The sequence below is a fragment of the Pipra filicauda genome, unplaced genomic scaffold, assembly GCF_003945595.2.
Source record: "Pipra filicauda isolate LSUMZ 115617 unplaced genomic scaffold, ASM394559v2 scaffold474_size475410_pilon, whole genome shotgun sequence".
Classification (NCBI taxonomy): Eukaryota; Metazoa; Chordata; class Aves; order Passeriformes; family Pipridae; genus Pipra; species Pipra filicauda.
The window spans coordinates 367436-381897 of record NW_024104614.1 but is presented as its reverse complement, the minus strand read 5'-3'; the positions used below and the strand labels follow the sequence as shown (position 1 = coordinate 381897).

Sequence of the window (14462 nt, the reverse complement as noted above, 5' to 3'; positions counted from 1 at the left end):
CAGAACACAGCCTCTCACTTTCCAAAATAGTAGCTAAACCAGAATACTTGATTTCCTGGGAAAGTGCTGCACAAAATGGTTCCGTTTAATTAACCAGAAGATTTAGTAAAGAGACAGCCTAAGTTTGCACGGGGTCATTAGAAACAGCAGGACAAGAAAACATAAAATGATTTTAATAATCATAAAAAATATACCCTGAAATAGCTACAGTCAAGCTTCAGGGAGCTGTATGGACTTGACTGTTTTCACCTTGTTTTTCTGAACAGGAGCGAAAGTTTTATTGAGGGTCAAGAAAAGCCTTGGAATAGCTGCAGGACACATCATGCTGCCCAAGTGACGGAAGTCCCCGTGAGCTCCCTGGGTTGCTTTTGTCCCTGTGCAAACACATGCTCCTCAGTTAATAGCTGGGAAAGCCACACATCATTTTCACGGAGAATCTCCCTGACACGTCCCGCGGGAGCAGCGCGGCTGCGTCTCCTCAAACCCGGCACGGTTCTACAGCCAAAGCAATGAGCTGCCCGTCAGCATGCACCAGGAGCTGACAGGACAAGCATGTTTTCCTCTCTTTTGGCTTTGGAAGGTACACTGCAGTTGGGTTACCAAGGCAAGGCCGAGGGACTGAGCACTAAAAAGTGCTTTCTGACCTAAAAAGAAAATTTAATTTAACTCTATGGGACATTTCTAAACTTTTCACTGGCGGTTACCACCTTGGGAAACCATCTTATTTTTGATAAAGATGCTACATAAAATAGATGAGCCTCCCTTAGTGCAGACATGTAAATCAAATAATTATATCTACCTGCACTCTCATCCTAGTTCTAAACTCCCTACTGCAGTTCTGCTGCCGCCGGTTCCGTCCCTCTCAACCTGCTCTTCTCCCAAACCTTCTGCTCACCTCCTGTGTACCTGCTCAGTGAAGCCCCATTCCTCAGGGCCAACTGCAATTCCCAGACCACAGCACGAGTCCAGGACCCAGCTGGCCATGGACATGCACATAAGGCACATCAGCCCCACCAGGCTCATTTTCAGGCACTACCACTTCCTCCTCATAAACCAGGAGAAGTTCACATGACACAACATCACCTTTCGCTGTTGGCCACACATTTTAAGGCTCAGCACAGCAGAAATCGTCCTGTTCTCATGACTACCTCTAGGAATATCAGGAGCACACTGAACACTCATCCAAAAGCTGCTGCACCTCTCTGCAGGTCTGCGGGCACGACCATCAATAAACGGAACGACTTGGCTGGACGGACTGGGCAGCACCAGACACAGAAGGCTGTGTTCCCTACGACAGTAATGGAGATGCAAGCCTGATATCTTTATTCTCACACAGCTTATCTATCTCACATCATGTCAATACACTTTCAACTTTACCTATTTGTCCTTTCATCTGCACAGACTGTGGTACAATGATTAACCACCTCCGAAGTAAAACCAAAACATAACAGATCTCTGCCCCTGGCCTTCAGAGGACACTGACAGGAGAGAAAAATACTCTGCCTTGCTTGTGGGCGAGGTGGTCAATCACAACTGAACGGCACACCTGTTCTCTGCTGTTTATCATGAAGGTATCAAGAAGATACAGATGTTCGATACACCCAGGGCAGCTCCAGATCACAACTATCCAGGTTCACTCCCTGTTTACAACATCAGACTGTGGTCACCTAAGCCACCCTGTCCAAGAAAAACTGAGCACTTGTGAGAGCTTCTAAGCATTAGAATTATATTAGAAGAGTTTAAAAAAAGTAAAATAATCAGCTGTCAGCATAGCCCATGCCTGTAGACACTAATGACAGAAGCTTCTAGAACACGTTCTATGAAATGTTATTTTTTTCCCCACTGTCACTTTACCAACCCGATGCAAATTGTAGAGTGGGTTTGGGTCCTAAGCATCCACAGCTTGAGGTCCTGGAAACTCTGTCCATCAGACAGAGCTGCTGCTGCAAATCAGTCACGCTCTGTCCCTCTCAAGCCATTTGCAACTACTGCAGGGGGCAAAATGCAGCCAGGGAGAAATTTTCCTGTTGTCATAATTTCCCAGCTGGGATCTCAGTACAGAGAGTGGTAAACAGTAGAGTCCAAAAATGGGGAAAAAGCTATTAAAAATCCAAACACTCAGTCCCACCCACATGGCATAAGAACTCCAAGTAATTAGTTCTGCAAGGCTGGCTTAGCAGCTTAGGACTCCAGGCAGAGGGAGGCCTCCCTCCCATTCTTAGTTTTGGAGCTTTTCCTTAATTAGCCTCAAGAAAACCCAGTGTTCCTATTTGAATAATCCATGTTGGGTTATTTATTCAGTTCCCTGCTGCCGCATATTCCCCAGCCCTGCGCTGCGGGAACTCAGCATTCCTGGCTGGTGTTTGCCAACCCGCCAGCACGCAGCCTGGCACTCCAGGCACAGCCAGACAGAGCCCACTGTGCCCTCCTGCAGGTCTGGGGAGCCAGACAGCCCAGCAGACACAACTTGGTGCCAGGCCAGCAAGTAAAAGTGAAGAGGGAGTAGAGAAGCCCCAGAGATTCGGGGTGTGACAAACCATGGCACAAGAAATGCAAACTTATTCCCCACTCACTATAGCAATTCCTGTATCAGCATCCGCAAAAATCCAGCGGCTCAGAGCCTATACAACACAGTGGAGCCTGAACTGGAGAACAAAAGGAAAAATGTTTTCCCTAGAGACAGGGAAGGTTCTCTCCTGCCCTCTTAGGGGTCTTTTAAATCCTTAGAGGATTAGTGGCCTGACCTACAGCATTCTCTGTCGTAGACATCCAGATGAAAGGTGTGCACTGCTACTTTCCAGCAGCCACTGTGGCACCCCCAGTTCTTAGGAAACAAAGCTAAAGACAAAAAGTGGAGATTCCATGTCTGAGAAGGTCTAGTTTACTTGCTGGGGAAAAAAAAAAAAAAAGAGAAGACAGACAAATATTCTAACACAGAAATGTTACAAACAGAAAACCACAAATATCTAACCAGAACGTGTGTTGGTACCTCAAAAGCAGGAAGAAAATCACAACATTATTGGGGTACCTGAGCATCAGGTTCATCAGCTGCAGACCTTCACCCTTCAGGAAGCGATCACGGTTGGAGCTGAGCATTAGGCAGGAGCACAGGGAGTCAAACAGGTTCTCCATCATTTCCTGTTCCTCTGCTGTACTTGGGTTGTGTCGTTTAAACACCTGCATGACAAAGAAAGCAAAGTTACCCCCAAATGTCGGGCTGCACTGTTGCAGAACACACACAGTTTGCACTACAAGCCTGGCAGGTGTCAGCCAGCAATCACACAGGTCATGGCTGCATCCCCTCTGTAACTCTGCTGCCTTTTACCGCCCTGACTGTGCACCCACAGACCTGCAGTAGCCTGGTGGAGGATTTAAAGGACTCTACACGAGGCCTCCAAGGGAAAGGGCAAATTCACATGCAAGTATGTGGATAAGTTCATTACCAGAGAACTCCTGGGCACAACTCACACCTGAGGGTGCTGCAGGCAGCACTGCCTGAAGAAATACAGGTGAGCTATGGACACCTATCTTCAGCTCGCTCAAACAGGGGCACAGTGCAGCCCCATGCTTGGAGTGAGGAATGCTGCAGATGGCCAAATTCCAACTCTGCCTATCTCCAACTTGCCATGAAACCATAACACAAAAATTTAACTTCTGTGTACCTCAATGTTAACATCTTTCAAACAGGGATTAACCGCACTGACTGTGAATGATACACTGCACAGAAGGTGTTCAGGGACTGTGCCACACTACATATGAAGCACTGCCAGGACAGCACTGCACCCTGGATCCCTTCCATCCTTCCCACCCAGCCCACCAGTCTCCCTGTGGCAGAGAGGGTGTGTGGGAATTACTCACAGATAACTGCTGAAGCAGCACATCGATCCCATCCAGCTCCCCAAGCAATTCTCTGTTGTCTAGACGAAGGTGGGGGGAAGGGGGAAAAGAGAGAGAAAAATGAAGCTAACTGTCAGATTTTACAGCCATCTAACACTGATACATCAGCAAACAAAATCAATACGGCTTGACAGAGCACAAAAGCTGCAGAAAAAGAGAGGGTGGAGGCGAGGGAGCACATAGGGGAGAAAGAGCCAGAAGAGGAGAGCTGGAGGCAGAAAAGGGCTGCTGTGATCTGGGAGAAGCCTGGATCCTGCCCTCACAGACAGCAACACCGCAGGCATGGCTCACCATCATTATTCTGGAGTAGAATTGCCAGCACCTCACTGCAGTACAGCTTGTTGGCATCAAAAGGCATCTTAGCCTGTGGAGGAAGGAACAAGAGACCCATCAGGGCAGAGCTCTCCATGTCTCACTGATTTGAAGAACACATTAATCAAATCACCGAACATATGAGCAACACTTAAAGCAAAACACAACAGCAGTAACTCTGCATTTTGCCTCAGTGACAAAAGAGTAATAATTCTCTCTGATTCAAGGGTGATGAGGGGCAGGTGTGAGCTCATGTACACGTGTAGAAACTCCACTGTGACCCTTCCTGCTTCCCTACAGCAGTAGGTTTGGCCAACTTGGCTCAAAACCACTGAGAACAGTCTGCAGTTGTTTGCAACACGTAATATCTTTCCTGTGATATATTTTCCACAATGTTACATGGGTGCATGAGGCTCATCCCCGTTCTGAAAGTCTGCACCTGTCAGCAAAACCGGAATTTCAGAACATACATCACAGTAACACTAAACAGAAACTGCCAGGGTTTCGTTCGAGGATCAGTGTCGCAGTCAGAACATGAGATGGGTTTCGCCTGCACAGTCACATAACTTCCATTTCAGACATTCCCTCCATACTCAAATATGCTAAAAAAAAAATCATAATGAAATCAAAATGCTGAATTTGAACAAAAAAAAATAAATCCCTGAAGTGGGTTCTGAACTGGATCCCATGTTTTTGCATGCTGCCAAAGCTGTTTCATCTACAGAAACAGACTGAACATTAATCGATGGGATAATAACCCAAACTTGTTTACTGAGGGGATTCATAAAATAAAACGAGTTAAAAAATCATCAGTTAACAGCTATTTCTATTCCACTGTTCAGGAGGGGAAAAAGCAGAAACACTAGGCTTAAAACATATAATTTGTCACCCATTTTTTTCCCCAAACACACAACTCCCCGCAGCACGATGGACAGTCCTGCCTGTGCAGGACTGTGGGGACAATCATCCCACCCTGCTGCCACAGAACAGGGCACAGTGAATAAGACACAGAAACATGGAAAGCAGGAAGATCCCAAATGCCACAAGGTACTGACTTTTAATAAAGCTTTTCATTCTAAATTACTCCAAACTGCTCTGCAGAGGACAGTATTTACAGCAACCAGGTGGCACCTCCAAGCAGCCCGTGGAGGAGAGGGGAAGGTGCTCAGTGCTGTACAGCTCTGCCAGCTTCTGTCATGGAGTGACCAACTGCTGCCCTACAAGTGCTGGGAAACAACATTCTGATCTCCCAAGTCTGCATCCAATATCACCAAGCCCCGCTTGTGTTTGGAGAAGCGAGCTATGAGCTCTCCACCTGAGCTTTCTGAGGCACCTCTGACTGTCACAATACAATTATGTGACCTGAAATGTTGTCAGAAAACAGCAATTCATGCTCTGTGCTGTGTGCCAGATGTCCTCACTGCCATCTAGACAGAACCCCGATCTTAAAAATCATCCCACAGACATTCCACAATGCTCTGCCCAGCTGCCAAGATCCTGGGTTAATCCCAATCACATCTGTCAGGGCAAGAGATCCGAGACCAAGCACTGCCAAGAGCAAAGTGCCTGGAGAGGGGTTCTTTAGCTCCCCACGATAGCATGCAGGCAAGAGAAAGCCCTGCCTGATCCCACATCCCAAACCCAGGGATAACACAGCCGGGGCAAAGGACAGACACACCCTGCACAAGCTTGGAATGCTCTTGAGCATTCATGTTCTGCAGCACCAAGCAGGGGAATCCTAGTTGGGATTATTTTGCTTGCCCAAGTTTCTCAGTCTTTCAGCTGCCAGAGTAATTCCAAGGCAGGCAGCAGTACCTATCTGCCTGGACTAAAATTAACTACAATTTTTTTTTTAAAGGAAAAGAACATAATTACATTGCTACCTGTAGTGCAAAATTACAGGTTACTTCTGCTAACAAGGATGTGAGGTGCACAGAAGGGTACCTGCACTTACACAGCTGATGGAGCATTTCTGGGATTCAGAGGCTTTCTAGTCATGCAGACATTTAAGCATGGAAGTGCTAATGCCTTACTGACAGAGTTAGGGAACAGCCACAATCTGTTTGTTAAATTTCCCTCACTAGCTCTGTGAGAGAGCTGAACTATCTATTCCTTTCCTACAGCATTTCCCAGGGAATGTTTAGGCATCTTTTCACACAAGACAGAGTTAAATTGTGTAACTCATTGCCACAGGATGCAGAGTATGAAAAGTAGGTTTTAATTCAAAAGGCAATTAGATGAGTTCAAAGCAGAAGCTGCCCCCAGCAGCAGTTAAACACAAGGCAGCACTTAAAACTCAGATAAGGGTGAGAAACATGGGAAGCAAAGGCTATTAAATGGTTAATATTAGTGTCCCTGCTCACTGGTCAGCTTTTATATTTCCTACAGGTCTCAGCCATGGACTGGAAATCCACCATACAGGAATCATATGAAAACAGAAGAGAAACAACTTCCACTGCAAGATGTTTAAAAAGACAAGACAGAAGTGTGTCTGTTTAAACTAAAACTGCTGAGGACATAAACTCTGAAATATAACTTTTTGTCCTTAAGTTGTTTTTCACAACACACATGCAAGCAAAACTGGCTTATTTTAAGTGATGATTTGAGTTTGTGCTAACTGGTCTGCAGAAGGAAGGTGGGAAACCAGCTCACCTTCAGCCTCTTGAGCAGCCACTGCATGAGGCCCTGCTGTGCAGCCTCCGTGCACATCTCCGGCCGGAACTCTGCCATGTTCTCCACAATTCCTGAGAAGAATAACACAGAAAAAAAACATTTTTCCCCACCAAAAATTCCAAACCTCATGTTTCTAGTCCTTCTCATTCTTCCAGTCTGGGGAGATTAGAATCCTGAATGAGTGCAAGGAGTGGATGATGGTCTGACTGCCAACAACACTCTGCAAACAAAGGTTCTGTGCTGTGCAAAGATCAGGGAGCAGAGAGGCAATGATGTCCTTCCATGAAATGCAAATGTTTTACTACCTGAAAGTTAAATATATTGCTAAGACAGAAACAAAGTATAGCTCACAGATACGTACACAGTAAACACAGGGGCAGCAGAACGCCTTCCTGGAGGGATTTAAAAGCTGTGTGATGTGGCACTTGGGGACATGGCTTAGTGGTGGCCTTGGCAGTGCTGGGGTAACAGCTGGACTCTGTGATCCTAGAGGGCTTTTCCAGCCTAAACAGTTCTGTGATTCCTGGTGCAGTGCTGTTTCATTCATGTATCTGCACTTCCCAACAAAACCAGTTTGGGAAGAGGCACCTTTCATGCAGCCAAGGGACAAACTCTGGCTCCAGGGACCAGTGAGTCCAAGCTGGGCTTGAACAAAAGCTGCACCAGGTCCTGTACTGCAACACTGGCAGTCCAAGGGGAAAGGAGGAGGGGAGAAAGGAACGGGAGGGACAACCTACCCCTTTTATTACAAACCACAGAAAGAAGTGAGGGGCTGTGCAGCAGCCACTTACCCAGGGTGTTGTGGACACCATCAGCTTCCTCTTTCACACTTTCATCCAGGCGCTCTAAATTCTGGACCAACAAGGCCACGACCTGGCCCTCCACCTAAATCCCCAGGGTCACAGGAAACACAAAAAGAAACGAGGATGAAAAAAGGAAGATGAAGGAGCCAGAACAGTGGGAGGGGTTAATAAATAATAAAAATCAGAAAGCCCTACTGAAACACCCTGCCAGACATGATCAGAAGACTTGAACAACCCTGCTGGAAAATCTCAGAGGAAGCAAGGGAATCATCAAGTAAATCTGTCACTACGTTTGTCCTAATTAATTAAACACCTTCTGTGTTTCAGATTTAACAGAAAAACATCAGGACATAAACTTGCACCTTGTCACAGTCTTATCTCCTGAACCAGCCCGATTGATTTATAATCCCTCAGAATTCTCAAGCACGAGGTGCACAAACCACCGCTGACGGGAGAACTGTCAGCTCTGTGAGCAGCTCCACTCTCAGCTGGTCACTGCTGTCTGCCTACATTGCTCTTGTACCTTCCGCCCTAACAGGTACAAAAAGCTGACAGAACAATGCTCACACCCTCAGATCCAAACCAAAAGCTGAACAATCACCAGCTGAAGTCCTGCATTTAAATCCCCTCGAGATGAATGCACCAAGTGGACTCCAGCAAGCTAAGGCAAGCCAGACAGCCCCAGGGCAACGGGGAGTTCCCAGATCACAGAGCCACAAATACACCTTTAAAGCTTCAATTGGACAGAGTCCAGCTTGTATCATGAACTTTCTGTTGTGGATATGGGCTTGGAAGTCAAAACAAAATAACATTTCCAATTCAAACACTGTTAACCAGCTTCGGGCCCTGTGAACATGAGGCAAAAAACAAGTATGGGCTGCTGTGGAATACAGTGCAACAATCTTCACTGATACCCTTGTAGTGGTTTGAACCTTGTTCTCCCCAGAGGCTAAGAGAAGTGGTAGACCCCAAGGGGTGGAAACCCCTGGAAGTTTTGAAGTTCTGCCCAATGGGCGCTCCTGCAGAAATGTAAACATACCACAACCAGACCGGAAAAGAAGAGTTGTAGTTTGCTGGTTGTTGGAGAGGTGGCCATGTTGTAGAGCCACGAGGAAGGGGCTCTGAGCCCCTTGGGCCCTCTGGCCCCCTCCCAGCCTCTGGCTGGGGGCTGCAGGGACCTGGAACAGCATAAAGCTGGGCTAGGTGCCTGTAGTTATGCCGGGAGATGTTTTCTCCATGGGCGCAGAGCAGCAGCCGACGCTGACCAAAGAAACAGTGGCAGAGAACCAGAGATAAGGACCTGAACTGAAGAAGCAGCAGAAACAACATGCAGCACCAGAGAAAAGACTCCTGGAAGGAGAGCTGAGGAAAGGAGAGCCAGCAACTGAGAGCTACAGAGTTCTTGGGGGTAAGACTGTACCACCCTCCCCCAAAACTCCCTTGAGATCCCTCTTGGAGAAGAGGGACATGGACTCCTATTTTGGAGAGCAGTTTTAGACATGCAGCACCGGAGAGAGAGGAGCTGAGAAGCTCGGAGCGTCCCGCAGCTGGACCGGGACGGCCAGATGGAATGTGGGGGGGGGCGACCTTGGTTTCCCCCCCCTCGCACTGCTGCCACGGTGGCAGCCTGAGAGACAGGGCACAGAGGCCCTGCAAGGAGCTTGAATCTCCTGGAGATACCAGACCGTCACGAAGACCCCCCTGTGTCTTCGTGATATGACGTGGTGAAACGACCTTGTCTGGGGTTACGAAGTCCACGGAAGACCCCTCGGTTGTGAGGCGATGGGGCCAAGGGAACTTGAATACCTCCCTTGTGGACGCTGGCAGAAAGCCAGCTATCAGCTGCTGCATGAGATGAGAAGAAACCTGCTGCCTTAGAAGATGCTGCTGTTCAGAGACTGGAAGGGATCTGTCCTTCTTTCCCTCCTGGACTTTTATTTGGAGGGGAGAAGAGATCTGATCCATTGTAAATACATATGTCATGGTAGAGATAGTTTGTGATCATATGTATAATGTGATATGGTATTTATTTGTACAGTCATTGTAATATATTCCCTTTCCCCCACTTTGAGTCTGGTGTGTTTTGTCTGGAAAAACCTCTCTCACATTAGGTTGAGATGTGGGAGGGGGAATGGAGCTAGGGAATTGGATGTTGGGGCTATCTCAAACCATGACATAAATGGTAGCAGAGGATGGTTGCGAACCATCGAGGGAGAGAGATAAGAGCCATGATGCTTGTGGTAACAGAAAGAGTTTTCCAGACAAAACACAGACTGTACCATTGTAGAGTAAGTAAGCCTATAGTAATGTAAGTTAAGTATTAAGAGTAGAGTTAAGTTTGTGATGATGCTATATTGATGTGTAGTAGAGAGATTTTGATTATATTTTAGTTTATTGAAGATTGAATGTTGATTAGAGTTCTTTTCAGTTGTTGTGATATGTTGACATTTCGCAGGAGCGAGGGGTGGAGTGTTGTAGTGGTTTGAACCTTGTTCTCCCCAGAGGCTAAGAGAAGTGGTAGACCCCAAGGGGTGGAAACCCCTGGAAGTTTTGAAGTTCTGCCCAATGGGCGCTCCTGCAGAAATGTAAACATATCACAACCAGACCGGAAAAGACGAGTTGTAGTTTTGGTGGTTGTAGGAGAGGTGGCCATGTTGTAGAGCCACGAGGAAGGGGCTCTGAGCCCCTTGGGGCCTCTGGCCCCCTCCCAGCCCCTGGCTGGGGGCTGCAGGGACCTGGAACAGCATAAAGCTGGGCTAGGTGCCTGTAGTTATGCCGGGAGATGTTTTCTCCATGGGCACAGAGCAGCAGCCGACACTGACCAGAGAAACGGTGGCAGAGAGCCAGAGATAAGAACCTGAACTGAAGGAGCAGAGAAGCAACATGCAGCACCAGAGAAAAGACTCCTGGAAGGAGAGCTGAGGAAAGGAGAGCCAGCAACTGAGAGCTACAGAGTTCTTGGGGGTAAGACTGTACCACACTCCCCCAAAACTCCCTTGAGATCCCTCTTGGAGAAGAGGGACATGGACTCCTATTTTGGAGAGCAGTTTTAGACATGCAGCACCGGAGAGAGAGGAGCTGAGAAGCTCGGAGCGTCCCGCAGCTGGACCGGGACGGCCAGATGGAATGTGGGGGGGCGACCTTGGCTTCCCCCCCCTTGCACTGCTGCCATGGTGGCAGCCTGAGAGACAGGGCACAGAGGCCCTGCAAGGAGCTTGAATCTCCTGGAGATACCAGACCGTCACGAAGACCCCCCTGTGTCTTCGTGATATGACGTGGTGAAACGACCTTGTCTGGGGTTACGAAGTCCACGGAAGACCCCTCGGTTGTGATGCAATGGGGCCGGGGGAGCTTGAATACCTCCCTCGTGGATGCTGGCAGAAAGCCAGCTATCAGCTGCTGCATGCATGAGAAGAAGAAACCTGCTGCCTCAGAGGATGCTGCTGTTTAAGGACTGGAAGGGATCTGTCCTTCTTTCCCTCCTGGACTTTTATTTGGAGGGGAGAAGAGATCTGATCCATTGTAAATACATATGTCATGGTAGAGATAGTTGTGATCGTGTGTATAATGTGATGTTATATTTATTTGTACAGTCATTGTAATATATTCCCTTTCCCCCACTTTGAGTCTGGTGTGTTTTGTCTGGAAAAACCTCTCTCACATTAGGTTGAGATGTGGGAGGGGGAATGGAGCTAGGGAATTGGATGTTGGGGCTATCTCAAACCATGACACCCTACAACCTTACATCCACTTGCTTTGAAAAAAAAAATAATCTAAAAAGCAGATATCTAAACATTTCTCCCAAGATAGTCCTGACCTGTTTCTTTCAAAGAGGACAATGAAAACTCTAAAACTTGGCTATTATCGGTGGGCTGGTGACAAGGAAAACACAGAAAGAACTCCACTTGATTTACTACCTCTCTGCACATTTTATTGAAAATGTCTTCTCTAGCAGCTCCTCTCTCCCATTTCATTCACCCAGCAATCTCCCCACCAAGGCAGAGTAATTAACAACAGCCCAGAGGCCAGCTGGAGGAACCAGGCTCCGGGCACTGTCATTAACCTTGGAAGGTAACATTATAGTGACTGGACAAGAAGGATTGTAGGAGAAAACAGAGTAGCCAAACAAAGCAAACAAAAGAAAACCTGTAATTCCCTGTCTTCCAATTTCAACACAATAGTTACAGAACCAGACATAGCCACAGTGACCCACAAACACAGCGATTCATCAGCAGAAGCTGCCCCAAGGTAAGACAGAACTGTAAATCTCAGGTTTGGCTGGGCATCGCTTGTCTGGAGGGCTTCTGCCTGGTTCTGAGTACACCTCCCACAGCTGGGGAGCAGGAGACATCCAGCACAAACACCAGAAAGAGGAGAAATCCACCCCTGTAGAGGCCAAGAGGCACTCGGCATGTTAACAGTGCAGGGAGGACTCAGTATCAACCAATGCATCTCCTACTGCACATAGGTAATTTTCCAGGGTGGTTCAATTTCCACACCAAAAAGTATGCTTCTGTCTAAAACCTCCTGCACCCTTGAAGTACATTAGCTCTGCTACATGAAAAGTTTTAAGCTTTTACTTCTTGTTAAGAAAAATCCCATCCGCGCTGTAACAACAGATGTTCCACTTCAAGCACAGAGTTTTGGGTTTGAATCAAGAGTTACTGGGTAGAAAAAAAACAGTCTCCTGTGCAAGAGGTTAGACTGAAAGATCACAGTGGCATCACTGTCCTTCAGGTAACAGTCCCTGCCACAAACTTCAGTTTTCCATGGGTGAACACAGGTCACCCTTTTCCGCAAGAGGGAAGGAAAATGCAAACAAAGCTCCTATTTTCAACAGGACACTGCCCAAGTCACAAATATTATCACAAATATTATCCTGGGTACCTCCACTGTGATGTTGGTAGCACGGACACCCACAGCTGCAGAATGCAGGGTGGGTCAGTGCTCACTGCTGGGCTGTGAGAGGCAGACTTTGAGGCACTGAAACAATCTGAAGTTTCCTACTTACGAGAGCATCTATGAGGACTTCAGCTCCTTCTTCACTCTCATGGAGAGTATCTATATCAGTCAGCTCTTGCAGCAAGTCCACCACAGCTATGGAAACATGTGCTGGGTGTTAAGGACAACCAACAGGGAGGCAGACACATTTAATATCAAAAGCAGATGGCTCTTAGGACAGTGTGTTCATAACAAGACCCAAAACAACTGGCAATACATTAGTAGTGAGGCAATACAATGCAATACAATCCTACAGCAGTAAGGCACAGGATATCAGACACAAAAGCACAGAGACTACTGCAGCAGACCCTCCCCATAAGTACCAAAATTACGGAATCCTAACAATTAGGAATTATGAAAACAAATGTGATTCTGTGCTTACTGTATCAGGCAATTTCACTGTTTCTTCGCGGTAGTTATTTTTTTTTCTCTCTCAAATCAAACATGCTGGAGTTGGTATAACGAGGCACCATCTTGCATTGTCAAGATTGAACACAAGCAAAGAGAAATGAGTTATAATAATGTGATTTGGGTATTCTGCTCTCAGTGATAGCCCTGCTAACCTGATACACACACACACACCTAACGAGGGCACCGCCGGCAGCAGGAGCCATCACCCCCCTCTGCCCGGCCCAATTAGGGCAGCGCGCTCCTCGAACCGCAGCCCTCGCAGGAACAGCAGAGCTTCTGCCAGCCCAATTTTCACTCATTAACTCCAGGCTGCACAACACACAGCCCCCCTGCCTGCACACAGCTCCCGCGTACGACCAGACGTATTCCAGCTCATTAGACCCACTTCCTTATTCTCTCAGACGTGCTGATCAATCCTACCCACGTCCCAGGGGCAGAACAGGAGATGTGGTTTTCTGCATGTCCTAAATAACCACTCTGTGATGGATCTCTCTCAAGTGCCCAGGCTGACAAACCAGCTCCCAAGTCTCCTATTTGTGCATTTGCTCAGACACACAAGCAGCAACAGGAAAAGTATTTTCATCTGTCTCTTCTCAGTGAGGTTCAGTGGGGCTGGTGGAGAGGTGAGCTCGGCAGGAGAGAGCCTGGACCTTCTGCTGGACAAGCTGCAGGCGAGTCACCACCGTGTCACCTCAGCAGCATCACCTCAGCCATGTGACACTGCAGTGACGAAGGCTAATCACAGACTGCACTGCAGCAGCAAGAGCCAAAACAGCAGGTCAACAGAAGGAATTCTTGCCAGCTCCTCGGCACTCAATGGGCAAATCACAGAATATTTTGTTCAGTTTTGGGCTTTCCCAATAAAAGAGAGACCTTGATACACTGGACTTGGGAGAGAGGAGGACCACCAAGGTGGTCAGATGGGCCCAGTACACAATGGATGAGGACAGATTGAGGGACCAGGGTTTGATCGACTCATGGAAAGAGAAGGCTCAGGGAAGAAGCAGCTGAAGATTTCTGCTGCCTCCTGGGTGCTACAAAGACAACAGTACCAGGTTCTTCTGCCAATGCACAGCAAAGAATTTCAGCAGCAGGGTTTATCTTGCAGGGCATTCCTGTCTGGGGAGCTTCTGTTGAGGCTTGCAGGGAGAGTATCAGCTGCCCTATAAAATTTAGGAGACAGAAAAGCAAAGCCTCACTTGAAGCTTTCCCGTCTTCCATTAATAAAATCTTGTTGGTGATCATCTTTCATTCACATGTTTTGTGCAAAACTGCATGAATCATTCAGCAGATTATTTGCTCCCCCTGGACATTGCTTTTGTCTCCTTGCATTAGTCCCTCAAGACACCACATTTAAATGGCATC

General features: G+C 47.4%; 1 protein-coding gene across 1 annotated transcript in view; it reads right to left on the bottom strand.

The window, feature by feature from the left end:
- Positions 1–14462, bottom strand: part of CTNNBL1 (catenin beta like 1) — a 51213-nt gene that overhangs the window by 23606 nt on the left and 13145 nt on the right. The window contains exons 5-10 of the mRNA XM_027745901.2: positions 12697–12794; positions 7674–7767; positions 6862–6953; positions 4189–4261; positions 3859–3917; positions 3029–3177 (exon numbers count right to left, since the gene is read on the bottom strand). Coding sequence (XP_027601702.1) covers positions 3029–3177; positions 3859–3917; positions 4189–4261; positions 6862–6953; positions 7674–7767; positions 12697–12794 — 565 coding nt within the window. The remainder of the gene's footprint in view (positions 1–3028; positions 3178–3858; positions 3918–4188; positions 4262–6861; positions 6954–7673; positions 7768–12696; positions 12795–14462) is intronic.